Below are 18,577 nucleotides of genomic sequence, written 5' to 3'. Positions count from 1 at the left end.
GCCAGGGAGCGGAGCGTCACCCGGCACCCTGGGCAGGCCGGTCACAGGAGGGTCCCGCCGAGGGCATGAAGGGCACGGGCAGAGCTGGGGTGTGCCAGGGGACAGCGCCGTGGCAGAGGCGCTTCAGCCCAGGACCTGCTGGGCGTGGTTCCCCCACTCCCGGCCCGTGGTTAGCGCCGGGTCGAGGACAGCGGCCGTCAGGGGACCCTGGCCTAAGACCACGCCGGCACCCCAGCCTGGGCCCGGGCGACAGTCGTGTGTGAGAGGCAGGCCTGAGCCTGCCCCCCGCCCCGACCCCACCCGCCGCTCCGGGACCGCAGCACCCACCCACTGGACACGCGGGTTGGAGGGGCCAGGCTGCGTGGAACCCGTCACGGGGGGTGGCAGGGCCCCTGGAGGGCCCACAGAGGCCGGCACCCCGCCCCGCGGGACCGGCTGGTGCAGGGGGGGCTGCGGGGCTGAGTCCTGGCGGTGCGGGGGGCACTGGGCTCTGGCTCGGCCAGCGGCCCGCGGCCCCGTGAGCCGCGGTGACCGGCGCCGGGAGCAGGGCGGGCGCGCAGCCAGCCCCGGCCACGCTGCGACAGGCCCAGATTTAATCGCCTCTTGCGCTAGAGGAAGAGCCGTTGCGTAAGCGCAGATATTAAAAGCCAGCAACTGGGAATACAAGGAGCTGATGATGGGAATTAAACTTGGCCTGAGACCACCCACGTGCAGTCCGGGCGGGGCCGCCTCGCGTGGGGCTGGGCGGGCGCCGCGGCCCCGAGCTGCCGCTGTCCCGGGGCTTCGGGAGGGGAGGGGTCGGCCGCGTCCCGACCAGGGGCTGGAGAGGGCAGGCGGGGGCCGGGCTGGGGCGGGGGCTGGGGACTGGGTCTCGGCTGGGGCCGGGGTCTGGGCTGGGCTGGGGGCCAGGATGGGGCCGGGGGCACTGCCCTGGAGACGCCCTCCCCGGAGATTCGGCTGCCGCCCAAGACAAGGCGCCGTGCCCGCCTTCCGAGAGCACGGGTCTGCCCAGGAGGCACAGCCAGCCCCCAGCTCCGAGTGGCTGCCCTTCGCCCAGGGGAAGCCGACGGGCCGGCAGGTTCTGACCCTGACCCCGCTGCAGACTTGGGCACGGACTTGAAGCCAGCGCGGGCAGCGGCAGGGGGAGGCCCGGGGTGAACGTGCAGCCCAGGGCTGGGTTTGGCCCTGCTGGGGGTTTGGCCCTGCTGCCCTGACCCGGCCCGGCGTCCCTCGGCGGCTTGCCCGTCACACGCTGCAGCCCACGCCGGGCCAGGCCCTACCCACGAGTGCCCTCCACCAGGCCCCACGGCCCCGGGCTCCCGCGCCTGCTGGACGGGCTGGATCCAGGTCTTTCCTGCCCTGCCCTTGGGCCCTCCCCCGGCTCCCCCGGCTCCCGGGCAACCACAGGGCCTTGCCACACTCATCCTGGGGATGGGGGAGCCGCCTGCCCCCTTCCGTGCTGGCCCCAGCCCTGCCCCCAGCCCCAGGCTGCGTGGGCCCCAGCAACTGCAGTGTTGCTCACAAGTGTTTATTTTTTCTTTAGGGCAAAAGAAACAAAGAAAAGGAGGGGGCGGTGCCCCCACAGTGAGTCACGGGAGTCAAAAATGGGGTGGGGGCAGCCCCCACGCCCCGAGGGCAGGACCGGAACTTTCCCACCCGCCCTGCCCGAGGCTGCAGACGTCCAGACGACCCACAGGGGACCCCGGAGGGCCCTCCCCGTGGCCCGTCCCCCTCGGGTGGGGCCGCCCTGTGACTCGGCCCACGGGCCCCGGCAGAGGAGGAGCCGGTCTCGGCTCACCCAGGTCCAGCGCTGGCCGCTGGCCTCAGAGGTCACCGAGCAGGAGAGGGGGTACTGAGCTAGAGGCAGGGGCGAGTGAGCCCACGTCACGGCCCTCTGACTGGCGGGAAGGACGGTGCCTGGAGCCCCAACCCCAGAGAGTGGAGGACGGGGGCCCAGCGGGCGGAGGCAGACGGCCCAGAAGGGCCCCGTGGCCAGACCTCACTCTCGTGTCCCGAGGACAGAGCCACCGACCGTCAGCCCAGCTGGCCGCCAGGCCCTGTGTCAGCCCGCTCCGGGAGCCCTGCACCCCAGCGTCCTGGACCCCAGACCCTGGGCCCGGGAGCCCTGGGCCCTGAGCGTCCTAGACCACAGACCCTGCCCGCCAGCGTCCTGAACAAGGGATGGCCAGTGTGAGGGGGCGCCAGGCGGGACCGCAGCCACTGCGATACCCCGTCCCGTCCAGGAAGCCGTCTCGGCCCCCAGGGGGGCGGGCTCCGAGCCTGGGGGTCCCGCCAGAGGCCGCGCCTCACTCCTCCTCCAAGACTCCGGACAGGCCAGAGCAGGGGAGGCCCAGTGCCCGCCCTCCCGATGGGCTGGGCCAGGGCAGGGCACGGGGTGGGCTTCTGGGGCTTGGGGGGCTCCCACGACCTCGCGTGGCCCCGGCACCACGCCCGGTGTGGCGCTGAGTCACTGGGGTTTTTTCAGGCACCGCTGAGTGCCAGGGGGCAATTTAGGTCTTTTGATGGGACAGGAGTGCGTGTGCCAGCCGCACCACCCCGGCAGGCGGGAGCCAAGCAGCCGCGTGACGCGGAGCCCGGGGGGAGGGCTGCAGCTGCGGGGGCGGGGGGGCTGCAGCTGCCCGGGGTGTGGGGCAGAGCGGTGCCCGGGCTGCTGTGACCTCTGCTCACTGGGGTGGGTGGGCCGGCTGCATGTTTGGGGTGTTGTGTCCTTGCGACGGGCTGTGTTCCTGGAGAGCGCCTGGGAGGGAGGCCCAGCCCCTGCCCCCTCCAGTAGCTGCCAGGGGGGTGCAAGCGGTGGAGGGCCCGGCGTGACGCCTGCTGACCCCAGCCCCCCGCCGCACGGGGGGTTTGGGGGGGCAGCCAGACCGCAGGTGCCGCGTGGGCCCCGCCGGTCCAGGCCACCCACTCACGGGCCCTGCGTGGCGGGGAGAACCTCAGCCTAGGGGCGGGGTGGTGCGGCAGGAGCACAGCCAGGCCCAGCACCCCACTCACCAGCCCACTTCCCAGTCGCAGCGCGTCGCCCTCCACAGCCCGGTGGCCGCGGCAGGGCCGGCCGGACACCAGGACTCGCTGTGGCGCCAAGCGCAGGAGCGCGCGTGGCCGGGCCTGAAATACCCGGAACTCCGCAGAGCCAGGGCGCGCCGGCCCCCAGCGGCCGAGCCGGACCCCACCTCCCGGGGTGCTGGAGACCCCTAAGGCCTGCAGCGCTAAGACAAGGAAGACATCAAGGCGGCGGCTGGACACATCGGGGCGCCCTTTCTCGGGCCCGCGCGGCTCCACCTGGGCACAGACCAGATCAGACGGAGCAACAGAACGGCCTGGGGGCGCCGGGCACGGCCCGAGCCGAGAGAGGGCTTCATCGGCTAGTGGCTGACCTGGGTGCGGCGGGGGGGGCTGCTGTATCAATGAAAACCAGGTGCACCCGCACTGGGGCGCTGGAGCAGGAGGAGAGGCCGCGCCCCGGCCCCCGCCTCGCGGAGACTCCTTCGTGTCTGTCACTTATTTCCTCGGCTCCGTCGGATTCTCTCAACCCCGCTCGGCGGAGCTGGACGCCGGCGCCGGCTCTGACCGCAGGCGGGGTGGGGGCGTCCAGACCCCACCTTGCCTCCGCCAGCCTCGGGAGTCGGGGCGCAGCCCAGGAAGAGGCCGGGAAGGGAAAGCCCAGGAGGCGGCCGGGCCCCCCACCAGGGCTCTGCCGGTGCGCCCGGCCGGGTGTGCGCAGGGGTGCAGGGCGGGCGGAGCCCCCGTTCCGCAGGGGCCCTGGGCCGGGAGACAGTCCTGAGGGGGCAAGGCCGGGCAGGGCAGCGCGGTGTGGCCGCTGCAGGGGGCCCGGGGGTCCTTCCTGGGGCAGGGGCCAGCCCCCCAGCACCACTGCGGCCCCTGGGCTTAGGGAGAAGGCAGGCTTCCTGGGGGGGGGTGCCTCTCCCTGGCCTGGGGGCCCCAACTCAGGCGCAGGAGCCTCCGCAGGGAGGGAGGCTATGCTTTGCCTGAAGGACTTTGCCAGAACCCACAGCTCCTGAGGGGAGCGGGGGGGGGGGGGGGGGCGGGGGGACAGGGGTGTGGGGAATGGAGGAGAGGGGTGCCCGGAGTAGGGGTGCAGGAGTGGGGGGCAGGGGAGTGGGGAGCAGGGGCACGGGGGACAGGGGTGGGGAAACCAGGCCCAGCTGGGGTGGGGCATGGCCGAGCCCGGGGCCATCCCCCGTCCCTGCCTCCTGCCCACTGGGTCGTAGCCCATCACTCGGAGGGCCCATGGGGCCCCAACTCATGCCCCCAAGTTGCAGGTGTGCCAACACCCCCCACTCCCCCGCATGCTTGCGCCTCTCTGCTCCCCACAACATCCCCCGCGGCGTGAAGGGCCCCTCGGCGTGGCAGGCTCAGGCGGAGAGTGGAGGACCCGGGCCCAGCGGTGGGCCCTGCCCTGGCCGCCTGGCCGCCTGCAGGCCCGTGCGTGCGGTGTGGCGATGCCTACTGGCGCCTGTGCGTGCGTCAGCTTGCGTGTGCACACGTGTGCGCGGGCCGTGTGTGTCTGTGCGTGAGCTGTGTGCCGTGTGCAAATGGGTGCCCGTGTGTGCCCGCGTGTGCAGGCGTGTGCGTGTGAGGGGCGGGCAGTGTGTGCAGGTATGTGCATGGTCGGGCCTCCGCGGGCCCCGGCCTCCCCTCGAGGGTCCAGGCAGGAGGGGTGCCCCCGTCCCCCCACGAGCCGGCCCCCCAGCCGGCCCCTGCACCTCCCCCACCCAGGTCTGCTGCGCAGCCAAGAAAACAGGTGTGCGTGTGTGATCTGTGGGGGTGGAGACCCCAGCGCCGAGCCCAGAGGCTGCCGGGAGCGCGGCGGGTGGCGGTGGGGCGGGGGAGCACGGCCGGCGCACACCCGCGTGGGGCCCGACCCCGAGCCGCTGGGCGCCCTCCTGCCCGGCCGCCCCGCTGGGCCCTTTGTGCTCGCGCGGGGGGATAAAGGCCGCTGGCAGCGGCCGCGGGAACCTCCAGGCCGTCCTCCCGGTGCGCCCTGACACAGCCGCTAAGGACAATCGGGGGTGGGCGCGCAGGGACCCCTGGGGGAGGCCGGAGGAGGGGCCCCCGGCCCCGCCCCGGGACCCCAGGCAGAACCGGGACCTGGGGCACCAGGCGCACCCCCACACCCGCCCCGTCTCCCACCCGCCCCTGGCGCCGGGGCCGGCCTGGTGGGGCCCTCGGGGTCCAGTCCCGGCTGGGCCGAGGTGGCCGGAGCGGGCAGCCACAGCGAGGGGGCGGGCGCCCCACCCGGCATGGCACGGCACAGGGCGCCCGCTGGCCCCCATCTTGGGGAGACTCCTGTGTTCGGGAGCGGGCAGGGGGCCGGGCGCACCCCTGAAGCAGCCCGCCTGGCCGGGAGCAGCACGCGGCCGCCTGGCCTCCCGCACCGCAGCAGGAGTGAAGACACGACGCGCTCGTCCTGCCCGGCCCGGCTCTCCCGCGGCTCCGGCTTATGTAACCCGCTCGCGGCCGCGAGGGCTGAGGGCTGTGGGGCCGGGCTTTGCCCTCCACACCCCAGGCGGCCCCTCCAGCCCCCACAGCCCCCACCAACCCGGGTCCAGCACCCCGGGGTCCGTGCCTGCTGCCCAGGGAGGGGTCGCTGCACCCCCAGCCCCCGCCCCCGGCCCCCACGGGAGCCACGCTCCCCACACCCGGGATGGGCCAGGGTCCCGCCAGCCACCCTCCGCGATGCCCAGGCTGCAGCCGTGCCAGGCTGGGGAGCATCTGGCCCTGCAAAGGGAGCCACGGGGACCCCAGGCCAATGCACGCCCACCGGCCCTGCCTCCAGCCCTTTCTGGGGTCCCAGTGCTCCCCGAGGGCCATGGTGGCGTGGGGTGGTGGGGAAAACAGGGCCCGTTTCTGGTCACCCAGGAGGGAGCCAAGCCCAGGAGTCCTGGGAAACACCCGTCCCCACCGTGACCTCTGACCTGCCCCAGCCCGGCGGCCTGAGCCCCTGGAGCTGAGCTCTCTGTGCCCGGGCCCCGGGGACCCCGGCAGACACAGAGGGGCTCCGGGACGAGCTTTGGGGCCCAGTGCCCAGGCCGCAGGGGGCCCGACGCCCTCTCAAGGCCAGGCACCGGGCACAGAGCACAGACCAGGCACACTGCCCCGTGAGGGCGTCAGTGATGTTTGCCCGCCCGTGCCAGGGGAGGGTGGGGGTCAAGTGGGGAGGGGGTCCAGCCCCGTAGCTCCCCTTGCAGCCCCGGAACCCCAGGAAGTTCTGCTCCCCTCCCCAGGAGCAACTCGCAGGCAGCTGGGCTGGGCACCCCGCGGCCCCGGAGCTGGGGAGGTGGCCCAGAGCGGGAAGCGGCACCTGCGGTCCAGGCAGATGTGCCAGGGCCACCGGAGAGGCCCCCGCACCCTGCAGACCCAGGCCCTGGTCCCGCTGGCCAGGGCACAGCTCGGACCGTGGCCACCCCAGGGCCGCTCAGCGCAGGGTCGGCCCCCCTCTGACGGGAGGGCACCCCCAAAGTCGGGGCCGGAAGTTGGCCGCGCGGGCCTCCCGCGCCTCGGCGGCGCTTGGCGGTGTCCAAGGGGCCCCGCGGACCCCCCCCGCCCCGCTGCCCCCAGACGGCGCCCCGCCTCCCCAGTCTGGACCTGGGGGCCGCCCGCCCGCGGGCGCCGGCAGGGGTGGGGGAGCGCGCCCCCCGCACGGGGCCGACCCGCCCGGCTGCGGCGCCCCCGCGCGTCCAGCCCCGGCCGCGGCACCTACTGCGCTTCGGCGCGGCGGCTCCCGCGTCCATTGTCTCGCGGCGGGCGGGCGGGCGGGCGCGGGGCGCGGGGCGCGGGGCGCGGGCGGGGCGCGCGGCTTCACCCCGCTCGGAGCTGCGCGCGCGGCGGCGGCGCTGACTCTGCGCCCGTGGGCGCCGCGCGAGGAGGCGCTGTCGCTCGTGCCGGCACCGCACCCCCGCCCGCCCGCGCCAGGAGGGGCCGCGCGGAACCCGCGGGGCGCGCAGGGCAGAGGACGGGGCGCTCAGCGGGGCCGGGGCGCCGGGGCTGCAGCCGCAGCGCTTGCCCCGCAGAGAGGCGCCCGCTCCCCGCTCCCCGCTCCCCGCTCCCCGCGGCCCCGCCCGGACCCCAGGCAGAGGCGCGCCAGGAAGGGGGCGCAGAACCGCGTCCCAGGCCCCAGGCTGGCCCCGGCAGAGCAGGTGGCTCAGCGCAGCGGGGACACGGGTGTTTGCCCGTCACCTCCCTGCGCACAGACACGCAGGCGCGCGGGCGCGCACACACACGCACACACACACACGCACACACACGCACACACACACGCACACACACGCACACACACACGCACACACACACACACACACACACGCACACACGCGCGCACACACACGCCCCCACCCCGGCCGGCTGGAAGACGGTCTGCATCAGGCAGAGCCTGCAGGAGAGCCCAGAGCTGCAGGGGCGGGGCAGCACTCCTGGGGAGCCCTGGGTCAGTGGGGGGGCACTTGCTGCTGGGCCCCGCTGCCAGAAGCGATGGGGGGGCTGTGTTCAGAGCTGGCCCCACCTCTTCCCCAATGGCCCCAGGCCACAGCCTCCCCAGCCAGCAGGGCCCCTACCCACTGCTCGGGGCCCAGAGCTGGCGGAGAGGTCCCTGCGCCCCGCAACCACCGTGGGAACTCGCTGCCAGGCCCAGCTTCCGGGGCCCCCTTCTCTGCAGGCGGCTGGGGAGGAGGAGCGGGGAGCCAGGAGGGCGTGTGTGCAGGGGGCCCTGGTGTCCAGAAAGGCCGGGGTCGCCAGCGCTTCCCCTGGCTCTGCAAGGACAGGGGACAGCGCCGATGGCAAGCCGCCGGGCCAAAGCCCCCCGCCCAGGCCTGTCCCCCGAGTTTCTCAGGTCAGCGGGCGCAGGCTTAGGCAGGCCTGTGGGTCCCTCCTGGCCCCAAGGCACTGGCTCTTGGCACCTGCTGGCTTGGCTGAGGCCTAAGGCCCTGCTCCCGGACACGCTGGGGGGCTGCGCTTAGCCACCAGCAGGGAGTCCACGGGCCTGGAGGCTCTGTGCCCCAGGGTGTCGCGGGGTGCTGCCAGCTTCGCAGCCTCTGCTCGGGGAGCACCAGGGACCCCCCGCCGCAGCTAAAGGCGCACCTGCCCGAGAGCAGCACAGCAGGTGTGGGGCTGCCAGTGCCCTTAGCGCCTCAGCCTCCAGCCCCGGCCCCACGGGGCGTTTCGCCCTCCCCAGGGCCTCAAGCCTTGCCTCACAGAGACGCCGGAGCAACCCGCCCAGCCGAGACCCGGCAGTACAGGCGGAGCGGCTTCCTGGGCACCGCGTGGAAAGCCCTCCCCCCGCACCCACCCACACCCCTTTTCCAGGCAGCCTGAGGCTGAGCTGGAGGGACCTGTAGGTGGACGCCAGGCTTGGGGGCCGGACCCCGCGGCCCAGGGACAGGCCACGGGAGAGGCAGGTGGAGAGCGGGGAGGGAGCCGACCCAGGGTGGAGAGTCGGAGACCGGGAGGCAGAGGCGCCGTAGACACCTGAGCCTCTGCGCCCACGGCCAGGCCCAGGGCAAAGTGGAAGCACAGAAGAAATGTGGATTCTGAGCCAGACACCAGGAATCCGGGCAGGAAGACCTGCAGGCAGGTGGGGCTCAGGGCCTCAGCGTGCAGTGCAGGCCGGAGCCCCCTGTCCAGGCCGTGCGGGAGAAGCCGGGCCTGCGGGGCAGCTGCAGGAGCAGGGCCGGCCGCCTGCCCCAGGCCCCCTCTGGCCTCCAGTCTGCCCAGCCCACCCACCCCTGCCACCCGAGCCCTGGTCTGAACTGCTGCGCCCACCCCAAACCCCCAGGGTCACCCCTCACCTAGCATTCCACGTCAGGCCCTAGAGCCGCCAGAGGACCCCACCCCAGGTCCTTCCACCTCCTGCCTGTTTCCAAGGCCTGGAGAGAGGTGCCTCCTCCAGGAAGCCATCCCTGGCCTCCCAGTCCAGGCCTGCGTCCCCCCTGCCTTGCAGACCTGTCCACTCCTCTGAGTTAGAGCCCACGCCTGAGCCACAGGCCTGCGCTCGCGGGAGAGGCCCAGGGCCTTGACCATGCTTCAAGACTGGACACCCAGCAAGAGAAGGAGGCCCCTGCAGACCGGGAGCCGCATGCCCACTGCACGCACACGCACACACACACACACACACACACACACACACAGAGGCCAGGCCAGCTTCTGGCGATCTCGGCAGAGAGGATGCGTGCCAGACGGGCCACTGTCGTGGGCCCTGAGACACCCGTGGGCAGGGACGCCCAGTGCCAAGCCCAGAGTGGTGGGCGAGACCGGCCCAGACCCCTCCTGTCGCCGAGGTCGGCCGGGCACTCGGCCCAGGCGCGCAGCCGGCAGAGCCGGCACACGCACGCCCAATCAATGCGTCTAATTGGGCAAATGTGCGATTCTCAGGCGCTAAATTTAGCAAGTGTGTGTTTCATCTGCTACCAGCATCTGGTCTCAAGACGTCCCGTTCCCGATCGGAGCCCAGGAGAACCTGCCGATCGGATATCAGCTCCCCCGGCTCACGCCACGCCAGGGCCCGGGCCTGGCCACCCCCGGGCACAGGAGGGGAGAGCGACCGGCCACCAGCCCAGCACGGGGTGGCCCTGCCCGAGCCCCAGGCACTGCACTGGGACGGGCGGCGCCCACAGAGGGGGACACGCGATCATCCCTGAACCCGTACACTTCTCCCTCGTGGGGGCAACCGAGGCACCAAGCAAGGATGGCCCTGCCCCAGGCCCCAAGACCCGGCGCCCCACAGCCCTTCCACGGCAAGGGTGCCCCCGTCTAGGTCCAGGCTGGCCCGGAGGGCTGCGGCGCCGGCCCAGGGGCGGACTCATGGTCCGGTCAGGGCTCGGCGGGCCTGGGCAAGGCCACGACCATGAGTCCGCCCCTGGGCCGGCGCCGCAGCCCTCCAGGCCAGCCTGGACGCGGGCGGCGGTGCCCATCAGAGGCAGGGGTGGGCTCCAGAGGCGCCACTTGTCCCGGGACCGGCGGCTGCCCCAGGGCAGACCCCTGTAGGCCTCAGGCCGGACCCGCAGAGATGTCGGGGGCGGGCGGGGGTGCGAGGCCCAGCCCGGCTGCCGTCCCCGCGCTCTCGTGGCTCCAGTTCTCGGGCCCGGGGCCGTCAGTGTGGGCCCTGCCAAGACCCCGGCCCGGGGGCAGACCCCGCACCCCCACCAGCCCCGCCTGCTGACGTGAGGAGGCCTCCCGGGGGTGAGTGGGGAGAGGCACTGGGCAAGGCCGGAGAGGGAGGCGGGGGCGGAGCCAGGTCACTCACGGTCTGGGACGCGAAAGCGAGGAGGCGCCACGGGTCAGCACCTGCAGGTCACCGAGACACCCCCCTCCCGCCTGCCCCACCCCCTCTCCGACGGCGCCCCCTTCCGCCTCCACCCTGAGTGCGCCCCTGCCTACCCCGCAGGGGGCTCCACGGGCAGCCCCTCCCCACTGGCCTGAGAGACGGCCTCGGATCCAGGGCGACGTGGCCGGAGAGCAGGCCCGGCTGAGCTGCACTGCTCGGCGCTCCCGGGTGGGCCAGCCGCTCCGCGGGCCGCAGCGTGGCGCGGACGCCCCCAGACACCAAGAGCCCCTGGTGCTCACTCGGCGCCCCCAGGACTCCTGGCCACGTGGACATCAGTGTGGCCGCCCGGGGAGAGGGGCCCGCGGGCCCTGAGGGACACCCAGATGGCTTTGCCCTGCTCGCCCCTGGCCGGGAGGGAGCCAGAGCCGGGCTCTGCTTGCCAGGGGGAGGCTTTCCCGGGGAGAGACCTTGCTCCCCCAAACCTGGGGCTCCACACCAGCCGCTGCCTCCCGGCCACCTGCCGACACCGTCCACACCCAGGGCGGAGGCTGGGCCAAGGGGACAGGGGGACTGTCGCGACGCGGAGCCCAGAGATTCTGCCCCGAGGCAGGGTTTGGTTTTGCCAAACCAGGCCGCGTCCCGGGCAAGAGGACGGGGCCTCCGCCTGGGCAGCAGAGGCTGCCCGTGGGCCCGGACGGGAGGGGCCCTGGCCCAGCAGGCCTGCCGGGGAGGCCCTGCCGGCTCTGCCTTCCGCAGCTGCCCCGCGGCCCCAGGCGGGGCTGATCAGGAAAGGGTCCCTGCCTCCTCCACAGCCGCTGGCTCAGCGGGATGCTGGGGACCACAGGGGCTTCAAAGGCCTGGCCCACATGAAGCGCAGCGCCGTGGACAGCGGGGAGCAGCAGGTGCAGCTGTCTGTGTCCGCCCGCCACTTCCTGCACCCCTGCCTTGCGCTCCCCACCCCCAGCCCGCGGCATCCAACACCAGGGGCCCGGCAGCCCGGCTCAGCGGGCCACGTGGAGGGCAGAGGGGGTGGCAGGGCCGGGGCTGGGCAGCATGGTGGGGCGGGGCCGGGGCGGGGGGGGGCACGGGCAGCCTCCAAGCCCGGGGGGCAGCCAGCGGGGCACCCCTGTTCCCACTCACCCAGGAGCCGGCCCTCCCTGGGGCCTGTCCAGCCCAGCGTGAAGTCTGCCCGGACCCCTCCCATCTCAGTCGGGTGCCCTGGCTGCTGGGGACCGGGCCCGGGGTCTCCCAAGTCACCCGCAGGCGTGAGGTCTGGGAGCCGCCGCTGCACTGTCCCGTGGGCCTCCAGCCTATGGGGTTGGCTGAGATGCCAGTGACCTGCACAACCAGGCCAGCCCGGGGGGGGCTGGTGCCCCAGCTGGTGCCCGCTCCAGACCGCTCACCGGAGCCCGGCCCTCCCGCAGCGGGGACCACGGAGCAGGTGCCGGTGGCTGCTGGCTCTCCCCTGGGCCGCAGCCTGAGCGGCTGAGACTCCGGCAAGACCCGCAGGCCCGCAGCGCGGGGCACCTCACCCACACTGCCGCCTGGGCCCCTCGGGGCACACCTGCCACCGACCAAGGCGGGCGCACGGCACTGGGGGCAGCCAGGCCGGGCCGAGGCCACACAAGTCTCCGGGCCAGCAGGGGACAGCGCCGGGTGCGGATGCCTCCCAGCGCCCCAGCACAGGGGCCAGGCCTCCGGCCACCCTGCCTTCCCCACCAGGGACCCGAGGCCCCTCTAGGGTCAACCTGGGCACCCACCCAGCCCCCAGCCTGGCCCCCAGCACGGCCTGGCCGCACGTCCCGGGCGTCAGGGGGCGGGGGCGGGGTTTGGGGGCGGGGCGGGCCCGGGGGCGGGGACGTGGGCAGGAGTTGGTGCCGCAGGGGGAGGCGGTCGGTCGCGGGGTCCCCTGTCCTCAGCACTGTCACCCCGAGTCCGCTTGCTCCCCCTGGGGACCCTGCCTGGGCCCTGAGGCCCCCGGCCCCTGTGGTCTGGAGGGGGTGCCCCGGGGTCCCCTCCGCGGGCACATGCCCGGGCACATGCGGGAATGCTGGGGGAGCAAGCCCGGCGGCTCCGGGGAGCCCGGGGGGCGGGCGGGGAGCGCGGCCCCGCCAGCGCCCCAAGTACGCGGCGCGCACGTGCAGCCCCGGCGAGCCCGGGAGCGGGGGTGCCCCGGGCGGCCCCCGCGAGCAGCCGGCCCCACCTGCAGACGCCCGGGCCGGGGCGCGCTCGGGGCCGCCCCGTCCGTGTCCCCCAGGGGCCGCCGGGCCCAGCGAGGAGGACGCGGCGGCCGCGGACGGACAGCGTGGCCGGCCCGCCCCCCAGGGCCTGCGCTCGGGCGGACACGGGCCTCCCCACCCCGGGCCACGGCGAGCGGCGTGAGGTGGGGCGCCTCGGCGGGGTTCACGGCGCACCCCGCGCCAGGCTGGTGCCCTCGGCTGTGTCGGGCCAGGGGCCGCGGAGCCTGGGACGCGCGCAGCGGGCAGGGGGCACAGGGGCCGGCTGGCCACGGCGGGTGTGGGCCAGGCCGGGCCCAGGTCTCCCGCCCGCCCGGGGAGCCGGCGAGCCCCTTCCCAGCAGGACCGGGCCAGGCTGGGCGCCCGCCCGCCGTCCCACAGGCCTCACTCACCCACGGGCAGGACGTTGGCACTCAGGAAACGCCGTCTGCTCTGCAGGGGGCGCGCCGGGGCCTCGGGCGGGGGCGCCGTCATGGTGCCGGTGCTCCGGGCGCAGCCGCCGGTCGGTCACAGCGGGGCCGGCTGTGTGAAGGACAGGAGGCTGCGCTGAGGACCCTCTGCCCCAGGGCCCCCCATCCCCCGCCGGGGCGGCCTCTGCCGCTCACCACACACCTGGAGAGACAAGGGCAGCGGGCAGTGGCCTGTCCAGCGTCCAGGGCCCAGCACCAGCGTCCTCTGCTGGAGAGTGTGGTGTGACGGGGGTGCGTGGGAGGGGCGGCCTCCTGCCCAAGACCCGGTCTTGGGAGAGTAGCAGTGGGGACAGAGGACCAGTGACCAGTAGCTGGGGCCAGCGTGACTGTCTCTCTGACCTGGTGCGTCTCCAGTTTGATGAAGGTCAAAGGCAAAGGAGGGTCCCTTGCGGCAGCCTCGGGTCCTCGGGCAGATGGCGCTGGGGCCACTGACCAGCCCGGCCCGTGGTCCGTGTGGGGAATGAGGCCCCTGTGCTGCCCACACCGCCTGCCCCTTGGCCTCTTGACTGGGCCCCGAGACCCACATGGGCCCCGGCTCCTCGTGGCCACCCAGGGGCTCAGCCCCGCCCCCCACTCAACCTCCTGCCTAGAGCCCTTCCCACCTCCTCCGCCTGCCCAGCCCCCCCCACCCCCCTCTCTCCAGGCCCTCGCGCCAGAGCTCCGGGCTCCAGGGCCCTCAGTGTCCAGGACAGAGCTTCTGGGTCTCAGGTGGACACGGAGTCCCCTTCTCCACGAACCCAGAGCCCCGCTCTGTCCAGCTGGGGCAGCACCCCTCCTCCCAAGGGCTCCTCTGGGCAGGCCTGCTGACGTTCTCCCTCATGCCCAGCCCTCTGGGGGCCCTCCGGCCCCAGGCCCTCCACCTGGCCCCCCCCTCCGAGATTGCAGCAGACCTGGGACGGGCTGGCCTGCGCCCGCGGGGTGCTATCCTCAGAAGAGCAGGAGTGGACAGCAGCTGACCTGACGCCCCAGAGCCCTAGGACTCGTGGCTGGCCCTGCCCACCCAGCCCTGCACAGGCCTCCCTCCTCTGCTGCCCTGGCTCCAGGCTCACCCGCGGATGTGGGTGAGGCCGGCTCCCGTGAGTTCCGGCCGCTGCCGGGCCCCGAGCAGGCTCTGAGCTTCCTGCTGCGGCGGGCCCGGGAGCTGTGCCTGGACACGCCTGCCGGGGCGCCGGGCGTGGGGCTCGGCGGGGCTGGCACGGTCGAACCTAATTAGGCAACGGCACCAGCCACAAGCCGAGGCGAGGCCGCTGGGCTCCGTGCGGGCAGCCGTTGGCACGGCCGGGCAGCATCACGTGGGCGAGCTGAGTCCCCGGCCCACCCATCCCTGCCCCCAGCCAGGCCAGGCCCCTCAGGGCACCCCCACCCCAGAGGCAGCCGCGGCCCCACTGGGCACCCTGCGGTTCCTGGGCCTGAGAGAGCAGACGGGGCGGGGGCCACGTGGGGAGGACGCAGGGTTCCCGGGAGCTGCAGCTGACCCCGTGGGCCTCCCCAGCCCCGGCTAAGGGGGGCGGCCCACCAGGCCTCCCGTCTCAACCTGGCTGCCAACGTCAAGCCCCGGCACTGATCACCGTCCTCGGCTGACCACTCACGGATGGCACCAGGCAGTGCCAGCTGGGCCAGGTATGGTGGGACAGGGCAGGGCAGCCCCCGCTCCCAGCAGCTGGCCCGTTCGGTGAGGATGCCCAGGCCGGCCCCAGCCCCGCCGACCCTGTCCATAAGACGACTGACCCTTGTCCTCGAAGCCACCAGGGGCGCGATGCCACTCCGCAGGCCCCAGCGGGTCAGGCCATCGCGTCCGGCCACTCACAGGGTCCCTGCCGGAGGCCCAGGCCCAACCAGCGCAGGCCGGCACCTCCGTCTCCCAGGCCAACGCGCCTTTCGCAGAGTCTGGCGGGCAGCTGGAGGCCCAGCCGCCCCCCGCAAGCCCCAGCCTGCCCCCTGCGCTCCCTCCCACCTCTGCGGCAGCGCCAGGAAGCAGAGCCGCCCCCCTCGCTGACGTCCCCCTGGCTCGGGAAGCCCCGGGAGACGCCCAGCCTCTGGAGGAGAGGAAGGATCGGGCCGCACCGGCCCCCAGGCCGCAGACAGCCACGCTCTGGAGGCGCAGACTGAGGCCCCGAGAGGGCAGGACCCCCACCCGCGGGTGTGGCTGAGCTGGGACCCCCAGGGCTGACCCTGTGTGGTGCCCAGAAAGCCACATGCAGCCCCCCTTCCCCAGACCCCTCACCCGGGCCTCCCCACGGTCTCCGCGCAGTGGCGTCCGACAGGGAGGGCCGAGCCTGGTGATGAGGGCAGGTCAGCCCCGGTGGCCAGTGAGTCCCCAGGAGCCTGCCTCTGCCCCCGGAGCATGGCGGTGGGCCCGGAGGAGCGACCCTGGCCTGGGGCACACAGGCCCGGGCTAGCCTGGCGGCCACCCTTGCCCAGAACAGAACCCGAGCAGGCGGGCGGCACGGGGCGGCCAGGGTGAGGCTGGGGTCGGGCCCGGCAGCCGCCCCTTGCAGGGCAGCAGCCGGGCTGGGGCAGGCGTGACAGGGCGCTCCACCACATGTGGGGCCCAGCCTGGACGGGCGTCCCGGACAGAGGGGGCTCTGGACCAGGCCTGAGGCCCGCTGCCCACCCTGGCCGCCCCGAGCCCCAGGGAGATGCTCTGGGCAGGCCTGTAGGGGGGGGAGTGGGGCGCCCCAGGGCGCAGAGCAGAGGAAGCGCGTCTCAGGCTCAGAGCCCCGCGAGCAAAGTGGGGTCAGCACCAGGAGACGCTGTGCCTCGGGGTGCTGCTCCCCGGGTGCAGCCACGGAACCAGGTCCTGTGATGCAGTGCACCTGCTCCGCCAGCTCAGAGTCTGACTTGCCTGCCCCCTGCAGGCCTGCAGCCCCTGGGGCCCCGCACACCGGCAGAGGATGCGGGCGCCAGGCCAGGCCTCAGGAGCCCTCGCGGGGCAGAGCTGCTGGGGAGGGCTGGGGGCGACTGGGCTGTGGGGTGGGGTCTCCAGCGGTGTGAAGTGTCTGCCCCACCACCAGAGCCCTCTGCGCCTGCCTCCTGGTCCAAGGGCGACCCCTTCCCCAGGGGAGCGCAGGGTCCCCAGAGGGTGGGTGGCCACCGGGCCTCCTGTCCTCAAGCTCCACGACCCCCCCCCGCTCCCCCCAGCCCCCAAGACCCACCCACCCCCGCCCAGACCCCCCCCACCCGCCTACTTGGGCTCAGCGCCAGGCCTGCCTGCAGGAGGCGGGGAACTCTGCGCCCCCATCCCAGCCAGCGGTCTCGGTGGAGGGAAAGGTGGGGAGCAGAGTTGGGAGCCGGACCCTCCCCCATGGCAGCCCCATGGCCCTGGGGCCCTGGGGAGGGGCCAGCGTGGGGACACTGCACCCCCATCCCTGGGTCCCACCCAGCTCTACCGAGCGCCTGACGGTGACCTGGGGAGCCCCCGAGGGCGGCGGGGCCAGCGGGTCCGGCTCCCAGCCTGCGCGGGCCAGGGGTGGCTGCAGCCGGGCGGGCCAGGGGAGCCGGAAGTTCCCCTGGCAGCTGGGACGCCCGCCACTGGGGCCAGGAAGGGGGCCCCGCTGGCGTGGGGGCCGCGGGGGGCCGGGCCGCGGCCTGGGCGCTGACCCCGGGGAGCTGCTGGGAGGTGAGGAGTGCGGGAGCTGCCAGAGCAGGTGCAGCCCGCGCCTTCCAGAGGTGTCCTGGTCCATGGCGGGTGGGGCGAGAGGGTGGCTGGCCCTCGCATGGCCCCTCAAGGATGGGCGTGGACACTGGTGCACGCGCTGGGCGATGAGGGGCCTCAGGGCTCAGGCACGGCGCGGGGCTCCTCTTGCCGTGAGGTGGCGCGTGGGGGCCGTGCGGCCGGCCGGGAGGCGAGGGTGGACGGGCGGGTGCTCGGACGGGCTGTGACAGACCAGGGCGGGAGGGACGGGCGGCACCGCCTCCAGGCAGCGCGGTGACCCACGGGCTCGCACCCGCACCTCCCTGCCCAGTGCCCTCCCCAGGCTCTGGGTCTTCTGGCGCCCGCCCAGGGCTCCCGCGCTGCCCGCCAGCTTCCAGGCCCACCGCCCCCTACCCCCAGGACCCCAGACTCCAGCGGGCCAGGACCAAAGCCACTGCCCGGGGAGTGAAGAAGGCGGCACATCAGTCCCCGGCCAGCACCCTGATGCTGCGGGCTGCCCCTCGGGCGGCGGTGTGGTACGGCCAGGCTGCTGGGGGGCCGCCGACGCACCCCGAGACACGTCCCAGCCTCGGCGTCCCAGGTCCTTACCAGCAGGTCGGTCAGAGGAACGGGCTGCTACAGCCCCGCCCCCACCTCCCAGCCCCTCTCCTGGGCGCGGTCAGGAAGGTCGGGTCTGCTCTGTCCCTGCGGCGGGCACAGCCAGACACGGGTGGCCAGATGGCCCTCACCCCAACCCAGATGGGGGGGTCAGCGCTGGACGCCAGGACCCAGGACTAGGCTTTTAGACCCCGGCACCCAGGCCAGGCAGGGTGACAGGTGCTGGGGTGCAGGCCCAGGAGGGACCTCCCGGGGCCCTGCCAGCCTCCATCCCAGGAGCAGCTGTTTTGGGGGGCACCTGCCTGCCCGCCTCACCGACGCAGGAACTCCTTCCTTCCGGCTGCTATTCCAGAAAACCGTGGCGTTCTCCTGGCGCCTGGGACGCAGCAGGGACCACCGTAGGTCCCACCCATGTGGCTCGCTGTCAGGGGACAGGGGCAGCCCTCGTGGCCAGGGTGAGCCCGCCCGACCGCTGGGGTCCTCTGCCCTCACTTCTCAGAGGCTCGTACCTCCCTTGGGGCCCTTGAGGTGTCAGTCAGGTTCAGACCTGGAAATTGACCCCCAGGGACTGGGGAGCCTCTGGGGGTTCTAGCGCAGGCCGACGGGGCTGCTGGGGTGACTGCCCCACCAGGGCCCCCGCCAAAGGGCATCGGGCGGGTGGAGAAGACGGCCCCCCCGCAGCCCCACCTACAAGCCCGGTCCCCGGCCCCGCGGTGCCCCCTGGGAGGGAAACGCCTCTTTGGGGCTTCCGACGCCACCCAGAGCTTCCCCGGGAGCAGGTCAGGGCCCGCCGCGCCCGGCTCCCCCCGCACGGCGCGGAGCGGCTCTTGTTATGTTAACGAGGTAACGTTGGGAGGCTCGGGAAGAGGCTGGTTGCCGGGAAACCGCCGCTGCACACCAAGGGCGGGGCTTCCAGCCGGGGGAGCCTCCACGGAGCCCCAGAGGCCGGCCCCATAGCCCAGGGCTGCTTTGGGGAGCGGGTGCCCCTGCAGAAGGCCTGGCAGCCTGCCCCCCACCCCTCCCCCTGGCATCTCTTCCACCGGCCGCTCCTTGGTCAGGAATCCGTGTCCAGCGAGTGAGGCGTCCCGAGTCCCAAGCTCGGCAAATCCTGCAACCTGGGGGCCACCCCCCCCACCCCGACCCGGGGCCTGTGCCCTGGGCAGTCAGTCAGAAGCAGGGGGCAGGCCCAGTGAGATGGGTGGGCAGGGCCCCGGACTCCCCCAGCCTCTCCTGGGCCCCTGCAGGCAGGCGGGCGCGGGCCTGGGACACACCCTCGGACTCACCCCCTGGCCCCCTTCATGGGGTCCACGAAGACTTGCTG

The 18,577-nt window shown here is 74.1% G+C and overlaps 1 protein-coding gene across 1 annotated transcript in view; it reads right to left on the bottom strand.

Moving 5' to 3' along the window:
- Positions 1 to 13,008, bottom strand: part of PLCH2 (phospholipase C eta 2) — a 37,297-nt gene extending 24,289 nt beyond the window's left edge. Inside the window, 3 exon segments of the mRNA XM_037499525.1 lie at positions 3,013 to 3,300; positions 3,626 to 3,798; positions 12,927 to 13,008. Of these exon segments, the coding sequence (XP_037355422.1) occupies positions 3,013 to 3,300; positions 3,626 to 3,798; positions 12,927 to 13,008 (543 nt within the window).
- Between the last annotated feature and the right edge of the window lie 5,569 nt (positions 13,009 to 18,577).

This window comes from Talpa occidentalis, unplaced genomic scaffold (genome assembly GCF_014898055.3).
Source record: "Talpa occidentalis isolate TD23 unplaced genomic scaffold, MPIMG_talOcc4v2.1 talOcc4.9, whole genome shotgun sequence".
Classification (NCBI taxonomy): domain Eukaryota; kingdom Metazoa; phylum Chordata; class Mammalia; order Eulipotyphla; family Talpidae; genus Talpa; species Talpa occidentalis.
The sequence above is the reverse complement of the archived record's forward strand: the minus strand, read 5'-3'. Positions and strand labels throughout refer to the sequence as shown.